Source organism: Phoenix dactylifera, chromosome 16 (genome assembly GCF_051530095.1).
Source record: "Phoenix dactylifera cultivar Ajwa chromosome 16, Ajwa_hap1_PhDact_Kaust_v1.1, whole genome shotgun sequence".
Taxonomy (NCBI): domain Eukaryota; kingdom Viridiplantae; phylum Streptophyta; class Magnoliopsida; order Arecales; family Arecaceae; genus Phoenix; species Phoenix dactylifera.
The window spans coordinates 19,171,017-19,190,253 of record NC_143205.1 but is presented as its reverse complement, the minus strand read 5'-3'; the positions used below and the strand labels follow the sequence as shown (position 1 = coordinate 19,190,253).

The following is a 19,237-nucleotide window of genomic DNA, read 5'->3' as shown; positions in this document are numbered from 1 at the left end:
ATCCTAAAATCCTGTTTTGGCTGAGGGGAATTTAATGAGTCCTGTTATCCGCGGGTTAGCCTGAGCCGGAATTCAGAAGCATAAAACGATCTCAGCCGTCCAAGAGGGATAGGAGAGGGTGAGATCCAGCGGCCGGTATCGTTTGAATCCACTCACCAGCTGGCGGCGCTATGGCGAACGCTTTGCCGCCCATTGGCATCCCGGTAATTAGAGTCGAAGTCAGGGTCGATTGCGTGATAAGGCCAACTAGAGCGGGCTATGTGGAAGTGGAACGGGATGGGCACTACGCCAGTTGCAGAGCTCTCAGAGAGAGAGAGAGAGAGAGAGAGGGGGAAAGGAGAAGAAAGGGAGAAAAAAATTGAGAGAAATTTGATGAAAGACGGCTTAGGAGAGGGAGGAGAGAAGGATCGAGGTATCTAATGGCGGTGTTGGGATTCGTTTCGGTGCGTTGAGTTCCAAAGATTCCATTATTATTTATCGCCGCCCCTCGGAAAAGGGGTGGACCTTCGCTCTCGTCCCATTGGCCAGAAGGGAAGAGCGCAGAGGGAAAGGATCGAAAGGGTCCGAATCTTGCTAGGAGGGTTTTCGTTCTCCGTGCCTCGGAGGACGAAGAAGAACGTGGCAGAACCAGGAGAGTCTCTGAAAGCGGTGATCTTTGTCGATTTTTTTTTTTTTGGTTTATCATTGAGATATTTTTATTTTGGTTTGGTTCTTGGGGGTGCGTTTCTTGGGGTTTGGATGGTGGGAGGATTGTTGCAAGTGGGTTCTTGAGATTGGTGGGTGAAAGGGTTTCGGTATGCATCTTTAAAGAATTATAAAAAAGCTTTTTTTTTTATTATTTTTTTTTCCATTTTTTGCTTCGTTGGGACTTTGGGGTCGTCTGGCGTGCTGTGGAATGGGAATTTTGGATGGTCTGGGGGATTTGTAGAAGGGGGAGTCCTAGGGCATGGTCTTTGGACATGGAGATCGTGGTCTGATGAATCGTGTGTTCTTGAGCTGAAAAGTTTGTGATTTTTGGGTACACGCAGGGCAGGTAAAGAGAGGTCTTGCTTTTGATTCTGACTGTGCGATTTTGTTGCAGGGGGGAGGGTGCTGGAATCGTTGCATGGTTGATATCTTTGATTTTGGATGCTGTGGAGCTTCCTAGGTTGTCAAAGAATGGTTGCCTAAGAAGTTATCCCTAAATATTCATTGAATTCGTGGTTTTTCTGAGAGAATTCTGTTTCGATCAGGATTTTTGGTCTGCTAAAAGATTTTTGAGGTTGTCTAGTAGTGAAAATAGGAAGCTTAAGGGCGCAGACTGTTCCAAAAAGGAAAGGAGCAGCAATTAGTTGAGGTTTCTTAGGGCAAAACATAGTGTAATCTGGATAGTGCGACGTAACTTAGTGGTTTTAGGATATAAATGGCAACTGATTCAAATATGGGCTTTCGTCAAGGGACCATTCCGTCCTCCTTTTGCGATCGACTCATGCTCTCTTTCCAGTCAGGGGCAAGAAATAGTACCACTGAGATGATTTCTGGGGGCATGAGCAGTTCAGGCATGAACAGCAGCACATGTGAGATGTTCCTCTCTGGTAACCCCAGCATGATTAACAATATACCCGCAATAAGTGCAGCTGGGAGCTCTTCAAGCAATGTTCATCATGATCATGTGCACAGGTTCAAGCCTGGTACTGTGTCAGGGTCAGATTGGTCTGCTCAAGAAGCAGTTAAGTTGAATGAAGGTCTTACCAAGTACGTAATGAATGTTTTTGTTTTCTTTTTTTGCTTTCTACTTTTCATATCCTTTTTGTGCTGATGCTCAAATCCTAGCTACCTGCGATCTTAATGTTGCAGTTCATTAATTCCAATGCTAATATTGGTAGTTTGTGAAAAAGATAATTCCATTGAAGGATTTGGTTGTTTGGAGCATTCAGTGAAGTGTATGGTGTAAGTAAGGCAAATGTTGGAGATACAATATTTGAAATACTAGAAAAACTTTGATTTATAACATGTACTTGAAATCTGACAAGATGAGTTTTGGATCTTTCTTTAATCAACTGTTATCAAGCAGATTCAGCATTCTGGTAGTGTTTCATTCTTGAAAGCTTGCAGAAATTGAAATATGTCAGTTTTGCTACTTATTTTATTTTTTAAAGTTTCATTCTGACAGACAGTTTAGTACAAGCACTTGAATTATTCAGTCATATGATTTGTTTCTCTTAATAGCTAATGCTCATCTATTTCGGTGATTAGTGTTCTCTTGCTTTTTGAAACCATCTAGAATGCCTTACAACATGTAGTGAATGTAATCATCCCTTTCTGCTGCTTATTTTCTCCTTTAGTTTTTAGTCCAAGAATTAGTTTTTCTTTTAACCATTTCAGATATGCTCATGAACCAAATTTTATGAAGTATATAAAGATAGCAGCTATGCTTCCAGAGAAGACTATAAGGGATGTTGCATTGAGGTGCCGTTGGATGAGTGTAAGTTCTTCAACACCTCTGTTATTCAGATATCCATAATTATCTAGACTTACTTTGTTATCATGGATGCTACATTGTTGATACTTCTATTTATCTTGTTTTTGATTCTTGCATTACTTATTTGATCTAAAAAAAATTAACATCATTGGGACTTGTTGATGCTGATTTACAGTCATTGTTTGATATTCTTGGCTTTACCCAGAGACTCATGAGTGGTCTTTTTTGAGTCGTTATTATTTAATATGCTCTTCTATACTAAATCCTTAAAGGGAGCAAAAATTGTTCTATTAAACATACGATTTAGAGCTTATTAATAACTCAATAATTTTAAAGAATCAAAAATGGGCTTGAATCTAGAGATCGAGTGTTGTATCATAGTATATGCTAATTTTGTGATATGTGGTTGTCTGCGGTGTTTTTTTAAGAAGAAACGAAATTTCTCATAAAGTGGCAGCTTAAACATCAAACAAGTCTGTCCCAGGAAGCTGCTTATAGGCCTTCTCTTCTTCTATATAGAATAGGGATTGAGCATGTGGCAAATCTGCAAGATGCTGTTGATGTGCTTGTAGCAAGTTCTTGGTTGGAGTCATCAATATTATGGGGAGTTGGGGTTGGTCGGTTTGATAGCAGTTGACTTGTGGTTGAATTGAAAACCCGTGACTTTCCCACAATGGTTGTTCGGTCTAGTTACTGGGTTTAGAATACTGGTTATAACAAACAACAGAAATTTTCTAGTTTATATTTGGGCTGTTTAGGCTGAATAAGGCCCAATTAAGACCCAACAATTGCTCTCTGTTTCTTTTCAGCTGGTTAGCTCAAACATCCTTGAAGCAATGTATGTTATATGATCCATATTTGAGTTCAGGTTTTTCAAGAAAGAAAAGCATTGTCTTTTGTTACCCTCTTTTTGGGAGGGGTTAGGTGCATAGGTACTCAGAGAAGTTTGCATCCTAGCTTATTTTATTGCACATGCATATGGCATTAGTAAACTCCAACATGTCCATTATGCCATCTGCACAGGTATTTGTCTATATTTAAATTTATACATGGATTTTTATGTTGTACTTGGTTCGTGGATCCTATATTTCAATCCTTTAGTGCTTCGCATAGAATCTGAATCCTTGCATTTGCAAAAGTATAAATTTGGTTTTATGCCTTGGGAGATTGTTCACTTTCTCCAAAAGTCTCCTACTCTTTTCATGCCTAACACAAATAATTTATGTACCGGATGAATTGTAGATCTTTAAGGACTTTGTGGGTTTAGATGGCATCATATGACTTAAAGAACAAAATGCCCCTTCTATGCTTGTAATTTAAGATTATAGTCAACAATAAGCCAACCCCCATTGGGTTCGTCATGTCCTTTGAATTTGACAGCACATGTATTTGTTTCCTATAACTCTTAGAGTTAACTAGATGGAAAATCAAGGTCTTCTATGTTTTGAATGCTCAAAAATAGCTTAGGGGCCAAATGCATAGGGTAATGGATTGCTTATGAATTTATTATATGACAACGGAAGCCAAAGTTTGCCGTACCGGCTTGAACCGGGTGGTAGGATGGTACGGGGCATACCGTATCGTACAGGTTCGGTACTAGTACCTGGTACAAGTGGCATACCGAGTGTCGGTACACCAATAAAATTCCATACTATACCATACTGTACCAACACTGTGCTAGTGTGGCATTGGTACAAGGTCCGGTACTGTGACAGCGAACCTTGGCCGGAGCAATATCAAAAGTGTGCATATTCAGCAAAATTACTTAATAAAATTGACAGAACTGTAAATCATACAACCTTGGTATTAATCTCATCATGATGTAATAAATTATATCCATTAATCTCTTATGTAGGCTCATAATCTTTATGTGCTTTATCGAAGTTGATTTCTCATCATCTTGTATAGAAATTCTTAGATTTGATAGTAGTAAGTTAAGTCTGCACTAATTCTTACCTTGTCTGATGATTACTATTATAAACTGCTTTATATGTGAAACCAACTTGCATTTAATTTATTTCTATACAAATACTGATATATTGGTATCTTTGTAGAATAAGCAAAATGGTAAACGGCGGAATCTTGAAGAACATTACGCAGGAAAGAAAATAAAAGACACTAAGGTAACATTTTTTACTGGCGAACTTCTTTGTACCAATCATTATGAAATTCCTGTTGATATCCTTCTATATTATGACTATCGATTGACAACTTTAGCTCAGGGACTCATGTATTAGATTGCCATAATTATATATGATGATTAGTTCTGAATTATATCAAGACAGAATCTTAGTTTGTATTTAAATGGCTTCATAACTTCAGTGTATGGTTATATGATAATGCCATACTTTGGCTTTTCATTTCTCATGTTCTCTCCTAAAATCCTTGTATTCATGATAGTTTTATAATATCATGAATAGATTTTTTTTGCACTGTATACTATGTTTCTATCTTTAAATTACTTGATAATTTTTTAAATATTTAGAAGACAATCTTCGTTTACAAACTCAATCTCTTAATAATGAGTTCAGGAAAAAATGGTGGCGTCTTCCTCAACAGCAAAAGTTCATATGGTTCCATCAGACAACATGCCCCCCTATTCGCTGATGATGCATCATAATGTGAACCACTTTGATCATTTTTCCCATGAAGGTGGGTTGTTCAATTGTTATGTGGATTTTGCCAAGTTGCTCTTTTATATACTATTAGGTTTCACCTTTCATGTTTACTTTTCCTCTTGTTCTAAACTTCCATGCTTATTGATAATTCATTTAATGCCTTTTTAGAATCTTTGATTAGGTCGATTCATTTCCACATGACAAATGATGCTATCATTGTAAATGGGAAGTGCAACTCACAGAGCATAATGACAGTTTACCCTTGTTAAGAATTTATTGGAAATTAAGCATGCAGATGACAGCCAATTAATTCTTTCTGTATCAATGAACTTCAGCAAAGGTTTCATATCTTCCATCAGTAAATTCAAGCTACTTTTTGAATTTAATTCTGCTTGCTGCAGAACAATTGCAATTTCAATTTAATCAACCACCAACTTCCAGTGTTTGAATGCAAAGCACCGTCTCTACTCGATACTAGCAGAATTGGGTGGGAAGTATAACTTGAAGCCTTCAATTTAGTAAGTGGAGGAAGGCAGAAGGTGAGAAATTTGAAGAGGCTGTTGGTCTGACAACCCCAAGATTGTCGGAATATCTCAAATCACCTTTTAAGCCAATTTAGGTATCTCATATATAAACGCCATTGAATTTTGAAACTCCTGAATGTTAACCAATAATGTAATTTAGGTCCAAGTTAAGTTTGATTTAGTTATTTTCGACTTTGGGTTTTGTTTTCCCTTAGTTTGCTATTCTTATCAAGTCCTGACAGTATTTCATCTGTGTCTTTTGAGACCAGGTTACGTATTTATATTTTGTTGCAATTTTTGTACTAATTATCAGGACTAATTTTCTAGTGTGGTGGCCTCCCTATTATGAGTAAGACTAGCTTCTATGAGTTAAACCTTTAGCTTCTGTTGGTCTAGGATTGTATTTCAAATTAATCATGATGGCATTTTGTGTTGAGTTTGTTGAAATATAATTTTATAATTTTTGGCTATATGTCTTAGGAAGGCACTCAGGGAAATTGCTAAAGTAACATAAAAGTCTTATGGCAAAATATCACATACCCGATAAACAACTCTTCTATTTCTCCTCTCACTGGCAGCATGTCGTGTTAGGTATCAACTGTCACAAGAGCTCCAATGAGAGAGTTACACCATGCTGTATAACTGTTCATATGACATTCCTATGTTATCTTAGCGCCATAGAACACTAAGTTCTGGAGTTTTAGGTTATTAGAAGTTACATCTTGAGTCAGGCTATGTTAGAGCTCAAGTACATTAGAGATCAGTTGGGAGTCCAATAATCAGACACATCGTTTTAGTGTCTGTAGATGTGAGCCTGTGGAGAGATGAATTTTGTACGATTATGAGTTAAGTTGAATAATAGTAGGTATATACAGGTTTTTCCCTTCTGTTATCTCACCTATCTATATTATTCCAACTCTTCTCCTCCTTTCTCTTTTTCTTGCCTTTTTGACCGCCATCAAAGAAGAATATCCAGTTCTGTCCAGATCTGGAATTTATTTATGCACATTATCAACTTTATTGTGTTTCCTGACAATAGAGGACTGAATTGATCATACAAGCACTCATTTAACATTCCATTCTGTGTGCATTATCTCCATATACAGGTAACCTCAAAGTATAGCTAGGAACTTGAATAAACCCTTTACCCTGTGTTTGGTTGAGGGAGAGTAGAACATGTGATAAATATTCTGATTCTCCCGTAATTTTGTTAGCCATGGGTTGAATCTGAATTTTATTAGGTTACCTTAATATGACAGGCCAGAATCCAAATGATTGGGTGGAATGACTTCTTTCTCTTGAGAATAACTGATACCACCCCTTTCTGTGGAATAATTATGATAATACCTTACTGCTTTTTGGCTGGAATAAGGCTTCTCTAGCCATTTTTTTCTTGGCTTCATGTTTCAACTGTAGATGTTGCCTAGTTAACAAATGGTTTGATTGTCACCAAGATTTTAAGCTTGGGCAGGACGGGGGGTGTCTCGTCCCATTCCTGTGAGAAAATGGGACCGGACGAGGTACGGACTCTGAAACCCATCCACGTAGAAAGAGAAAAGAAAGAAAGGAAAGAAAGATGAAGAAAAGGAAAAGTGGAAGGAAAGAAGAAGAAGAAAAAGGAAAGAAAGAAAGAAGGGAGAAGAAAAAGAAAGGAAGGAAAGAAGGAAGAAAGGAAAGAAAAGAAAAAGAAATAGAAACAAAGAAATAAAGGAAGGGATAAGAAAAAGGAAAGGAAAGAAAGGGAGGTAGAAGGAAAAAAGGGAAAGGAAGGACACAAAGAGAGAAGAAAGAGAAAGAAAGGAAATGAGGGGAGAGAGACAAAGGATATCTACCGAGATGTATGACTGGGACTGCGCAGTGGGGCATCCCGTTCTATAGAGAAACTGGGACACCCACATACCACGAGATTTAAAACCTTGATTGTTACATTAACAAGTTTTATGAAGTTACTCAGATATATATGGTTCTCATGTTGTATAGCAAGCAAGCTCTGATGATAGCATTGATGCTTCGTTTTGAAGGAGTTTGTGCAATTTGTAGTTCCAAGTACAGCAATCATGTTTGATGTTAAATGGATTCAAATTGTTATTTTGCTATCTGAACATGAATAATACATGCAGGACACATATAGGTGCATATAGTCATCATCAGGATCAACATCAGCATCCAAGCCTTTTCCCACCAAATATAGGTTTGAGCAGATTTTATGACTTGCTATCAGCGTAATATCAAACCCCCAGATTTGGCATTGAATTCCTGGTCAAGGCAAATCTAGGCAAAAGAGGGGCCTGCCCTAAACCTACATGGCTAGTTGGCAGGTTGGGAAATATATATTTATGTACTAAATAAGCATATGCGACCATGAGTGGCCCTCCAAAATTTTTCTTGTCTTGCGAAGAGTATAGATGAAGAGTTAAGATGATAGCTTCTTATGTAGGAGGGCACGTTTATCCCAAAGACAAATAGGACAATGGACCAAAGGAAGGGCCTCTTTGGACGCTCCGATAAATAGTCCATGGAATTTATCCATATATGGCAGGTGGTGGGAACAGCTTATCAGTGGAAGATATAGAAAGAGATGGAACTTTTTCATGTACGGAAATGTTCGAACTCACAATCCTAAGAAACCATGAATATAAAAAATCACCTTTTAAGAGGACCACAAAATCCTTATTTTTTGCGGAATTGTGTGATATTGGAGCTCCCTCGCTCCATCAAATTCTTCTTTCTTGTCATTAATTCTCTCTTCACTTCAGCTGTTCGAAGAACTTATCCATGGATAATATATCAGGGCATCCAAACAGGCTCGAAATACACTGCCAAATGAATATGCATGCAAATTTCTTAAGCAAAATAAGTTAAGATGTTAAAAGCAAAGGCTATACAAATCAGAAAGACTATCACACCAGTCAAAATATGTACTTATGGTAATGAATTGTTCTGGAGGATATGTTTGGAGAAAGTAGATAAATATACTGGTGCTGAAGCCTCAGGGTCAGAGAAGACAACTCCTTAAAACAATGCTGGGGTGTTTGAATTTTTATGAATTTTATTTTGTTGCCGGTTTGGTGGAATTCCTTTGTTCCCTGCATATGCAGAATTAATCAACGGTTTGGTTTACCATGTTTAATATGAGATAATTTATGGTATTTTATTTGTTCCTCCATTGATATTGTTATTTACTTATATATCTATTTTTTTGTGATAGAAAAGCACCTCCCCGTCTCATATTTATACTTTTTGTTTCTCTCTTGATAAGCTTTTCTAAAGAGGGGGCAAGTATGCATATAAAAAAAAGGTGATATACGTATTATAACATAATATTCGAGCCCTTGTTCTGGTGAATAATGATATGTTAAATACCAATATTCTACTACACCATTGGCTAGATCAGCAGACATGATATGATACTTTTGTCACAAGTTGTTACCTTGAGATCAAAAAGATGTTTTCTTATCATGATATGTTAAGTTGGAGAATTAATATTCTTTAGCTTTATTCCTGGCTGGCTAAACACATTAAATACCTGTAAAGAATCATGTTTATACAGATTAAGTTCATTTGGGTTCTCTTGCTGTTCGTTTAATTTGATTAATTGCTCATTGTATATGTATTGTTTGGGGCAAGTCTCCTCTGGCAACGATATATCTTGATATGCTAGTTATCGACCTGTCATTGTTTCCAAGTATGTGATTGTAACCGGAAGAATGTTTTGCCAAGCTTTTTACCATGAGATGGGAATGAATGTAATTGATTTCATTTTGCCATCTTTTAGTATGGTTCTAGCTATTCCTTTTTTTATCTGTTACCGAATAACTGAAACATTTACATCATAGAAGTCCTTTGCACCCTGCTTATCTTCTTTTGTTGTTGTTGTTGTTGCTGTTGTTGAATAGGCCCTGCTTTAGATGGTGCAATTCGACATCTTCTGGATGAAAATGTTCAAATGTTATGCCAGATTTCAGCAAATCTTTCAACATTCAAGGTTTGTGATTTAACTGTCCTCTTTGTCTAGTTTAGTTCTTAGATTGGGTTTATGCTTCTTCATGCCATTAGAAAAATGAGTTTGTGAGTGTTTATCACTTTCTGAAACAATTGTGCAATTACTCCTACTACTGTTGCAAAGGTCTAGGTTTTGCACCTGCATGACTTTTAGATGCTTATTTTTGAATGAAGAAAATGTAGATTAGAAGATCCTACTAAACATATTTCCAAAACTTGTAAAGCCTTTGAAAGACTTAATCGGACACCAAGGCCTATGCCTACATGTTGTTCTAATTGGCTCAGCCATACACCATTGAGTGCTACATAAAGAAGTGCACATAAATGAGCTTGAATGTGGGAGCACGTGATTTTAGGTACAAGAGCTTTCCTCCATGGCATGTAAATATGAAAAATTCAGCAAAGTAGAAAGGAAAAATCTTTAATTATGGAGTTCTTTAGGGAAATATTAGAGGTTTAGGATACAACCATTTCTTGAGATACAGGAGCTTTCCTCCATGGCATGGATATGCATGTTCTTGGGTAGGATACAACGATTTCTGATATTTATATCATTTTGGTTCTCTATGCAAGCTATGCCAGTACATTTGGGAGTTGTGGCAAGTAAATAAGCATTCAAGGTTAAGGTCTTACAGTGGTGCAAGGCATTCCAACGTGGGAGCCAAGCTAGGAAACTAATTGGAGGGGGATTCTTGAATGGAGGATAGGTAAAGCATGCAACAATCCACAAGTTTTTGGAGTTTGTGATGCATTTGTGGTTAAGGGCCATTTGGAAAGCATTAGTAGAATATATACATGCCTTCATTTATTTAGAGAGATAAATTTTGAATAAAGTTGGTGCCATGAATGAGATGTTAGAATGGGAAACAGTGAATAGCTCAGTGAGAGAGAGACTGAGAAGGCTGACTCGATGCAAAAGTGAACTTAAATTCGTCTGGTCTCAAAACATGGGGAAAGCCAAGTTTTAAAACTTCAGCTGAGGAACCCTCATATTACCCATTTGCTTAAATGAAAAGTTAACCTTTAGCCATTGCATAATTTCTTTGCACCCAATACATATAACATGTTTTATGTAGGTTTGCTCCACCATATTTCACTAAGCATGGAATTATGATTTAAAGACTAAAAATTCAATCTGGATTTTAGTAACCATAGTTACTTTTATATATGGATAGAAGAAACCGAACAAATAAAGTTATTGATCTTAAACATGCAACAATTTTGCTGTACAAACTAATCACATTAGGTTGAGATTTCTCATAATTACTTACTAATGGTGCCAAAACAAAATGAACATACCAATCAGAAAGTGAGTCAGCCAGAAGAGAGAAATGAGAGTGCGAAAACAAACATGATTATATGGTAAAGCATATACATAGTGCAAATCAAGCAATAGAATACAAAAAAAGGGACATGGTAAAATAAAAGAACACGAATTCTTAGTAAAAAAAATCTCATTTTCATCTTTCTCTGTGTAATGTATCCTTGTCGTCTATGTCCACTGCTATTCTCAAACTGAAAAGACTTGAGCAATAAACCTGGTTCCTGGTAAAGCACAACCATCAACCACCAATTGCTCATTTTACACAGTATTGTAAAACAATCTTATCTCACATGAATTGCTTTGCATGCTAATGTTATGGATCTAAAATCTAGTCTACTATGATTCATTGTGGCATTTTATCAGAATTTATACTTTGGGATCTAAACATGCAATATCATAGAAGCAGTTTATTCAAATGCTTTTCTATAAGCTTTTTTTTTTCTTATCCTATTTTCTGATCTAATATATCTGAACCAAGTGAAGATCTCCTAACAGATGTCATGTTTAGTTTGTGCTTTCTATTAAAAGTCATCCCGATCTTGCAGATACAGGAGAACATCGAGTTATTTCTCCACACAAGAAACAACTTCACATCTATTTTGCGTAGGTATGATTCGAGCCAGTGTTTTTGAAAATTTTACTGAACTTGTTATAGTTACTTGTTTATATCTGCCCAAATATGTTAATAATTATTTGTATAATTATGAATGTTATTTTGTACAGAATGAGCGAGTTGCCTCCAACAATGAATCAGGTTCCTGGGATAATGAGTCCATTGCCTCATTTGCCAGTGTTGGTCAATGAGGAACTCCTCAAATCTGTTGTCTCTTTTAATGAGAAGGTAAGATTTTGACGCTTCTTAAATTTGATGTTCTTCTTTTATATGTTTTTGGCACTCGAAAAGTTGGATCATATCATTCTCAAGGTAGGTGGTGGTGTCCTTTCCCCTACCTATTATGTCCTCTCCCTTATTACGTAACCTGCGGTAATGCCAACAGATCTCACACTGTCACATATTTCATAGAAGACCAATACTGGTGATAGTTTGGCAAGAACAGAGATCTGTTTTGTGATTTCAACCTTCATGAGATAACTCCTGAAAATTTACTTTCCAAGTAGCTGGCCATTTCCGGTAATCAGAGCTTGGTTGCAGACTGCTATAGATGTCCTCTCAGCCCATTTTGCTTGTTGGTCTACTATGTTCCCCGGCTTTTATTTAGGTGGTGTTGTATTTTTGAGCAAACAATGATGAAAATCACCACCAAGTCAATAAATCAAATGACACAAGGGGAGAGGATAAAGGCCTGAGGATGGCCACTCCCAAAGAAGATCCTGATGTCCTTGTTCCTATGTTTTTATACCTGTAAGAGTACATCTAATTTGATGTCCATTTGCATCATTACCATACTTAAACCTATTCATTTCCTCTTTCCTACCAAGCAGAGCTTGAACAATTCCAACTTATGATTATTATCGAAGTGCTACTCAATTGCCCTCTCAATAATCTAGGGGAATGCTGTTGTTTGTTGAGTTAACTAGCTATCTTAGTGCTGTATTCACGGGTGCCGCTACCATGTACTTCCATAAATGTTGAAAGTTTGATGCGGATTTATGGCAAGGTGGTGAAATCAAATGGGGTTTCATTCTATTATTGCCTCATTATTTTTATGCATGGGCATTAAAATTTGGATGCAGCTTTATGGTGGAGAATGTGATTCTTGCATAAGCAATACAGCGAGCGTGGTGTTTAATGTTATAAATTCATATATTAACTAGAATTTCTTGTTAGTTATCCACCCCAGGTAATGGAATGGTAAATCTAATTTGTTTCCAGCTGTATTTCCAAGAATCAAATGCTAGCTAGTCATGACTGCCCTTCTGGGCCTTTTACTTATTTATTTATTTCTTATATATTTATTTTGCTTAATTGTATTGCAAGACTTCCATGTTGCTTTCTTTGCTTTTTTTTTCAACTGGGATGTCCATGATTTTTCTTTTTTATTTTTTTGGGTTGGGGGGGTTGTGGTGGGGTTTGGTTAAGCTTTAAAAGCAGGGCATTCTGCTACTTCAGAGAAAGTGCTAACATCAATCCCTTATGACTGTCTGGTGTTCTTTTTTTTTTTTTTTTGAAGGATGTTACTTATGGTGCACCAAGTGGCGTGAATCCCTAGCGAGAGCCTTCTGTAAATGCAGCAAAGTGGTGGGAGCTTACTCTATTATGTAAAAATATCTTCCAAGAGGAAGAATCCCATTCCAAAATGAAGAAATACATCATACCAACCCAAGCACCAGGTAATAAAAGGCTCTCTTCTTGAGTGTAACCTGACTTCGCACGTATGGTTTCTGGTACGAAGCCTGTATGTCCATCCTTCAAAAAGGGAAAGGAACCTTCAAATGAATTTTTTGGTGCTTGCATGTTATCAATTCATTTACTTTGCCATCACATTCTTTTCCAGGATTGCTCATGGGATTGGAAAAGTGCTATTTTAGAATCCAATTATTCTCCATGCTGAATTAATCAGAATAAATATGAAATTGTGATAAAAAAAAATAGTCAGCCATAAATGGATGACAATCAACATGTTGCTGCAAAGTTTGGATCACGCAGTGTCTTCTGTCTTTTATTTGGACTAGGACTGTCTAACGAGGATGCAATATTTGAATCATGGCTCCTGCGATTCTGCAATCATATTTTTAAATGAACATGAAATAGCTAGAGTATAAAAAACATTATTCTAGAGTAGAAACAATGTTTTCAAAGCAATCCCTCCGTAGCCATAATTGCGGGTGCTGACTCAAAATGTTCAGAAAGAAAATCTGATGAACTATGCAACAAATTCCACTCCCTTTTGCTTGCTTGAGTAGAATAGAACAGAGGTTTCTTAGCTGGGTTCCATGCCTGCCACCTGCCTGCTCTCGTCTCTGTTTTATGGTCGGTGAGGTTTTTAGTACTACCTCCATGACTACGAGGGCGTTCGGATGCATTGTTTGGTATGTATTTTGATATCAGGCTCTGCGGCTGCATGAGCTTGATCAGAAACAGTAGTCCAAGCTCAGATGGTTAAGAATGGCTAGGCTACCAAGCCTTCAGAGAGCGAGATCATTTGCTTTCCTTAATGCAGTCACCATATACTCATATAGTGAACGTACCGGCGCCGAAGACATAAGCCTTTTTTTTTCATTTTTCTACAGAGAAAAGAGAAAATAAAGAAAGGAAAAGGGGAAACTACTTGGGAGGTCATTTCTCTTTTTCACTTCCTCGGATAACGGTTCTGTTTTGAAGTCCACTTTGGATCTAATGAAGTGACATGATCACTTCCTGCAGCACATGAGCTGCATCATTGTAGCGGATCTGTATTAGAGAGATGCTTCTGCTCTTCACTGCCTGATCCAGCTGCCATCACAAAAACAGAGAAAACTTAATTGGACATTTAAAACACAAGGTATATCAAATTATTCACTGAATTAACTAAATATTGTATCATTAGTTTTTTTTCTTGTTTTCGAGAACTGGGATGGGAGGAAGTGTGGCTAAAAATTAGGTGAGGGCAGGTGGTCATTAGTATCAACCTCCAATGACTTTTACCAATTGCGGCACCCTTTAGCAACATTATATGTGCAACATATTTTTGGTTTCTTAAAGTCGATCAAAATGATGTGATTTTTTTTTTACTGAAAAAGGGTTGAGCAAAAGGCTACCAACTATCGTAATAGAGGAAAGTCAATTTAGATTTGGCCTGTTTTGTTGGTTATGTTGCTGACTGGACCAGGCTGCTATTTTTGACTTGCAGTGAAGTAGTGCTTGTGAGAGGTTGTTTCAAGCTAGAACTTTCCATGGAACTAGAATTGCCTGCCAATTTTAAGAATCAATAGTAGTGTTGTGATCAGAATGGCTAATGGTGTTTTTTTTTTTCCCTCCAGAAAGGACTAACATCATTGAGTTAATAAAGTATGTCCAAACTTGGTGCAAAACAAAACCACATTTGAGAAAATAAAATTCGACATCCTCAGCTTCCTATGTGCACCAAGACCTAAATACCTAGTTTGCAGTTGGGTCAGGCTGAGCTAGCACTCTACTACTGTTGTTTCTTGCTATCGTTAACCTTATCGATATTATATGCGAATTCTGGTTGCTACTTGAGAAACCAAAGAGATCAAAAGGCAGTTCTTTCACCCTTCAACCTTCAGAGAGAGAACGCCTGAATGGCATTCATATAACCCATCTCAATTGTTTTAACACTGAAAATAGGTGTGAAACAGGGAAAAAGAGAAGCTAGCGTGCGTACCTCTTCCATGAAGTAGAACAACTTATTGCCAAGGTCAGTGAGAGTCTTCTTGTGCTCGTCACGAGCATTTGAGATGACATGGTTGAGATCACAGTACAAAAAGGTCGATTTAAGCCGGAGATCTCTTCCCATCAGCTCCCATGAGTCCTCATCATCATCTACCAGATCCTCCTCCAATGAAAGGAGATCAAATGCACACTTCTTAATCCGAAGGATGCTCCCCTTGTAGATCATGTCCTCCATTGCCCCTCTTTTTGCCCGAGACTACGAAACTCACAGAACGAACAATTCGTAGATGGATTAGCAGTCCTACTAACAAGGTAATGAGCTGATTGTTCATTTTTGACAGCAAAACTGAAAAGGATTGAAGAGAAGCACCTTCTGGATTTTGTTTAAAATAGAGTTCACTCCACACTACGCAAAGAGCTATGCAATAAGGTAATCCGACCATATAAAATCCAAAGTTGCAAGATGATGAACTATAGGATCCTCTAATGCATTCAAGGCAAATCATAAGGCCAGCTACCATTGAGGATTGCCTAAGCTTTAAAAGAAGGAAAGGTATCACTTTCCTGCATAGACCACAGAAAACTTAACAAGGAAACCAGAGGGAACAGCTCAGAAAGAGGAAGGAATCGAACCTCATCTATTATATAGAATTAACAGTTGCGGCTCTGTTATGGGACTTTGTATCTGAAACATTAATTAATACAAGAGCAATAAAAAAAAAAGAGGAAGGTATCGAAACTTTGTTTCATGTAGGAAAAGCGCCAATTGAATCAGAGACTGAATAAAGATTATGTTCTACAGCCACAACCGTAGACAACACCATGAAAGAAAGAATTGAGACTGGCAAAGTAATGATTAGAATTAAAAGAGCAAGCCTTTGGCACAGGTGATCTAAAGATGAATTCAGAATTCTATCTAAGAAATTTAGAATGAGTTGGTCATCTTATTAAAACAAGGCAAACTGCTTCTCCTATAAAACATGGTTGAAAGATTAGTAACATGGTTGAAAGAACCCTTTTTTTTAAAAAAAAAAAATTTGGGGAAATCCAAGATGTATCTTTTAATGGAAGAAGGCTGCAAACGAAGAGCTTGGGAACTGATGAGGGTATCGGTAATGTTCCCTTCGGATTTCCAAAGTGGCACTATTGCTCCCTACGTCGCAACATTTCTCTTGGAATTCATCCATCAATCTAAAACTCATCCAAAATGAAGAAAGAGAAAAAAGAAGGAAAAAAATCCCCAAAACCCAATTTTGATTGCAGAGATTCAATCACAGAACACAACACCTAACAAAATTGCATATCATAAAACTCTATCCCAAACCCCACAGAGGAGAAAAAAACAAACAGAATAGAAGAAAGGGAAAGGATTATATAGATAGATGGTCTCTGGGAACTTCAGATTTGAATCAAATCAAGAACTTAACTTTCTCCCACCAAACAACAGATCAAATCCAAGAAAATCAAACCAGCTGAGAAAACCTTAATCCCCATTTCAGATGCCCAGGAATTTTATCTAAAAAAGTGAACAATACCGCAAAAGAACAGAACTTTTACTACCCCAATAAATCAAACAACAAATTAACAAATCCTCCCAGGTCTTTAAAATAAAAAGAGACAGCAAGAACAAAGTGAAAAGAAAGAAAAAAAAACACCCACCTTGGCTTCCTCAAAATCTACTGGGTTGCTCTGTTTCTTCTTAATCGATTCAGCGTTCTTTAAACTCTCCGAACGATTATTATTGATATCAATTTAGATTAAAACAAAAGGTGTACCTCGAGGAGGAATTTTTTCCGTACGCTTGGAAACAATATACGGGTGGCCGTAGATTAAGACGTATGTTTGCATGCGATGCCACCTAGAGAAAGAGAAAACGGTTCGGTCTTGTGGCTGTCATTATAGCGGGCCGCTCCCGTTGGCCGTTTTTTGCTCCCGAGGGCGCCTCGCTCGCTCGCTCCCCAAAGTTTTCCTTTTTTTTTTTTTTTTTCTCGTCCTGCTCTCGAAGCCAGCGGCTCCTCTGCAACCCACACTGCATCAGATTTCTTCCAGGTGGGTGGATTCTGATCTCCGAGTCGCTGCGCATCCCACCCGCAGTTGGCTACATCTTTTCCTCAGCTTCTTGTGTGGACCCAGGCTAACGTATTAATGTGGGGTCTACATAAAAGATTAGAGGGAAAGCGGCTACCCACGTGGCAAGGCGTGTTAAGTGGCTTCTTTCGCCTCACAAATGCACGGAGGGACATCCTGTGCAAGCATGTCGCCCTTGGCTTAACTACGCGTAAGATTTTTTTTTTTTATTCTATATAAATACCTAAAATATACTTAGCAAATAATCGGATCCTCATGTACTCCTTCCATTTAAGTTTTGACGTCCTCGTCAGGCCAAAAGCTTAAATCCATTCAAATCTATCACAAGCACCACGATCGACCTTTGGTCAGCCCTAATGAATCCGTATTACAGTGTTCCATAGTTCACGTAAGTTATAGACCGAATCCGCTCTCATACTATTTATCACAACTTAGAATCTTATCCAAAATGGCTGGTCGGAAGATATTTTTTTGAATTTCTTAGTCTTGTATAAGTATCCAAAATTTTCTTGGTGAATAACTGATATGGAACTAAACACACGCCCGCACGGGTTCTGTACAGCCAAATTAGTTTTGTTGTTCTCATTTGATGCACAGTTTTGCAATTTTTTTTCCTTATATAAGATATTTAAGGAGGTATAAAGAATGGACAAGGATATTTTCTTAAGAGTGTTCATACTTCATATCATATATCATCTAAAGCTTAGATTTTGGTTCTACTTTGGTATGAGGCGAAATCTTAGATTCTTTTCGAAAAATAGAACTCAAGAAGGATTGCTCGGATGTCACATTCTTATGCTCTCAAATTAGTGCAATGTCATCTTTTCTGAGTGCGACGAAGTTTGCCGATAAGCAGGCATGCAAAGCCAGGTCGATCTGAAACATTTCACATGAGAAATTCTGAGTATATTTTAGCAAATAGATACGATTTGTACCCGGGGGTTTGCATTGGACGCAATTCTTAGATTGTAGGGGATCTATGGGCATATATATGTCGAGTTGAAGGTGGCCCATAACTAAAGGCAACTTTGCTGTTCTTCCCACAAAGTTATGTGACGGTTTCTAACAAATTGATGGTCGGCAGATAACACCAAAGTGCAAGATGGTGATGCTATTCTATCTTGTTTGCATCACACCACATACACTGGGCATCTCTAACCATCGGATCGATGGCCCTGTCGATGGTTTCTGATACGAAATCTTTGAAAGTTGTTTTGCAAGAAACATTTTAGATTTCATACTTCGGGGGCAAAAGGAATGATGGAAAAATTTGAGATAAACATCAACTTTGTATCATGGTTGCATGCGGCCATGGATGCAATACCTTCCTGTCAGCTTGTGGAGCATTCTACCACTTAGTGATGCTTGTCCATTATTAAAGTGTTGTGTAGGACCCAGTTGCGGACTAATTACGCCTTGTTCTTTAATCTCATCTCAGAAGGGTCAATATCCAATACTTCACTAACTTCGAAAATAAAATATCCAATACTTCACTAGACTGCAAATCTGTACAGACAATATGGCAACCCCACTATGCCACTTTGTGTGTTCAGAGTTGGGTTCTTTTTAACCACTGCTCCATTGTAACCTTTACCTTTCTGCCTACCATCAGCAATTGATGTATAATCCGATGCTTGACGTCGGACTATAAACCTAACAAACATGTAATTCAAGTCTGCAATACACACTTGATATACAAACAGCACAAATATATTCTCAAGACTCAAGACGGTCCGGTACCAACAAATACTTCAGCTGCAAGCCCACCAACAATTGCAATTACTGAATCATCCAACAGGAATTACTAACTTTACATCTGCAAACCAATCATTCCAATGAACCACAAAAAATTTGTCCGATACAAGCCATATTACAAATAGCACCGTGTTCACCAGCTACCTTATTCGCACAAGAATCAAGTAGCAT

General features: G+C 37.6%; 2 protein-coding genes across 7 annotated transcripts; one reads left to right on the top strand and one right to left on the bottom strand.

The window, feature by feature from the left end:
- Positions 1-271: 271 nt before the first annotated feature.
- On the top strand, positions 272-13,372 carry LOC103717312 (uncharacterized). Its single transcript, XM_008805649.6, has 9 exons — positions 272-648; positions 1,082-1,734; positions 2,365-2,464; positions 4,516-4,584; positions 4,993-5,113; positions 9,500-9,588; positions 11,475-11,536; positions 11,653-11,770; positions 13,062-13,372. The coding sequence occupies exons 2-9, from the start codon at positions 1,403-1,405 to the stop codon at positions 13,098-13,100; spliced, it is 930 nt and encodes a 309-aa protein (XP_008803871.1). The 5' UTR covers positions 272-648; positions 1,082-1,402; the 3' UTR covers positions 13,101-13,372.
- A 271-nt stretch (positions 13,373-13,643) lies between these two features.
- LOC103717329 (photosynthetic NDH subunit of lumenal location 3, chloroplastic-like) lies at positions 13,644-17,309 on the bottom strand. Of its 6 annotated transcripts, none has more exons than XM_008805659.6 (3): positions 16,883-17,309; positions 15,216-15,479; positions 13,644-14,323 (listed from the first exon to the last, which is right to left on the bottom strand). In XM_008805659.6, the coding sequence occupies exons 2-3, from the start codon at positions 15,456-15,458 to the stop codon at positions 14,225-14,227; spliced, it is 342 nt and encodes a 113-aa protein (XP_008803881.1). In that variant the 5' UTR covers positions 15,459-15,479; positions 16,883-17,309; the 3' UTR covers positions 13,644-14,224. The 6 variants fall into 6 exon arrangements, with proteins under 6 accessions (XP_008803881.1, XP_088569226.1, XP_008803889.1 ...); XM_088713100.2 differs by having other exon boundaries at positions 15,216-15,524; positions 16,999-17,309; XM_008805667.5 differs by having other exon boundaries at positions 16,999-17,309.
- Between the last annotated feature and the right edge of the window lie 1,928 nt (positions 17,310-19,237).

What these genes read in the sequence shown, in the direction of transcription:
- LOC103717312 (XM_008805649.6), top strand. Translation starts at nt 1,403, where the DNA reads ATGGCAACTGATTCAAATATGGGCTTTCGTCAAGGGACCATTCCGTCC. An exon ending in CAAATCTTTCAACATTCAAG is followed by an intron (nt 9,589 to 11,474) that starts GTTTGTGATTTA and finishes CCGATCTTGCAG; the next exon opens with ATACAGGAGAACATCGAGTT. An exon ending in TTGTCTCTTTTAATGAGAAG is followed by an intron (nt 11,771 to 13,061) that starts GTAAGATTTTGA and finishes TTTTTTTTGAAG; the next exon opens with GATGTTACTTATGGTGCACC.
- LOC103717329 (XM_008805659.6), bottom strand. Translation starts at nt 15,458, where the DNA reads ATGGAGGACATGATCTACAAGGGGAGCATCCTTCGGATTAAGAAGTGT. An exon ending in TGTTCTACTTCATGGAAGAG is followed by an intron (nt 14,324 to 15,215) that starts GTACGCACGCTA and finishes TTGTGATGGCAG; the next exon opens with CTGGATCAGGCAGTGAAGAG.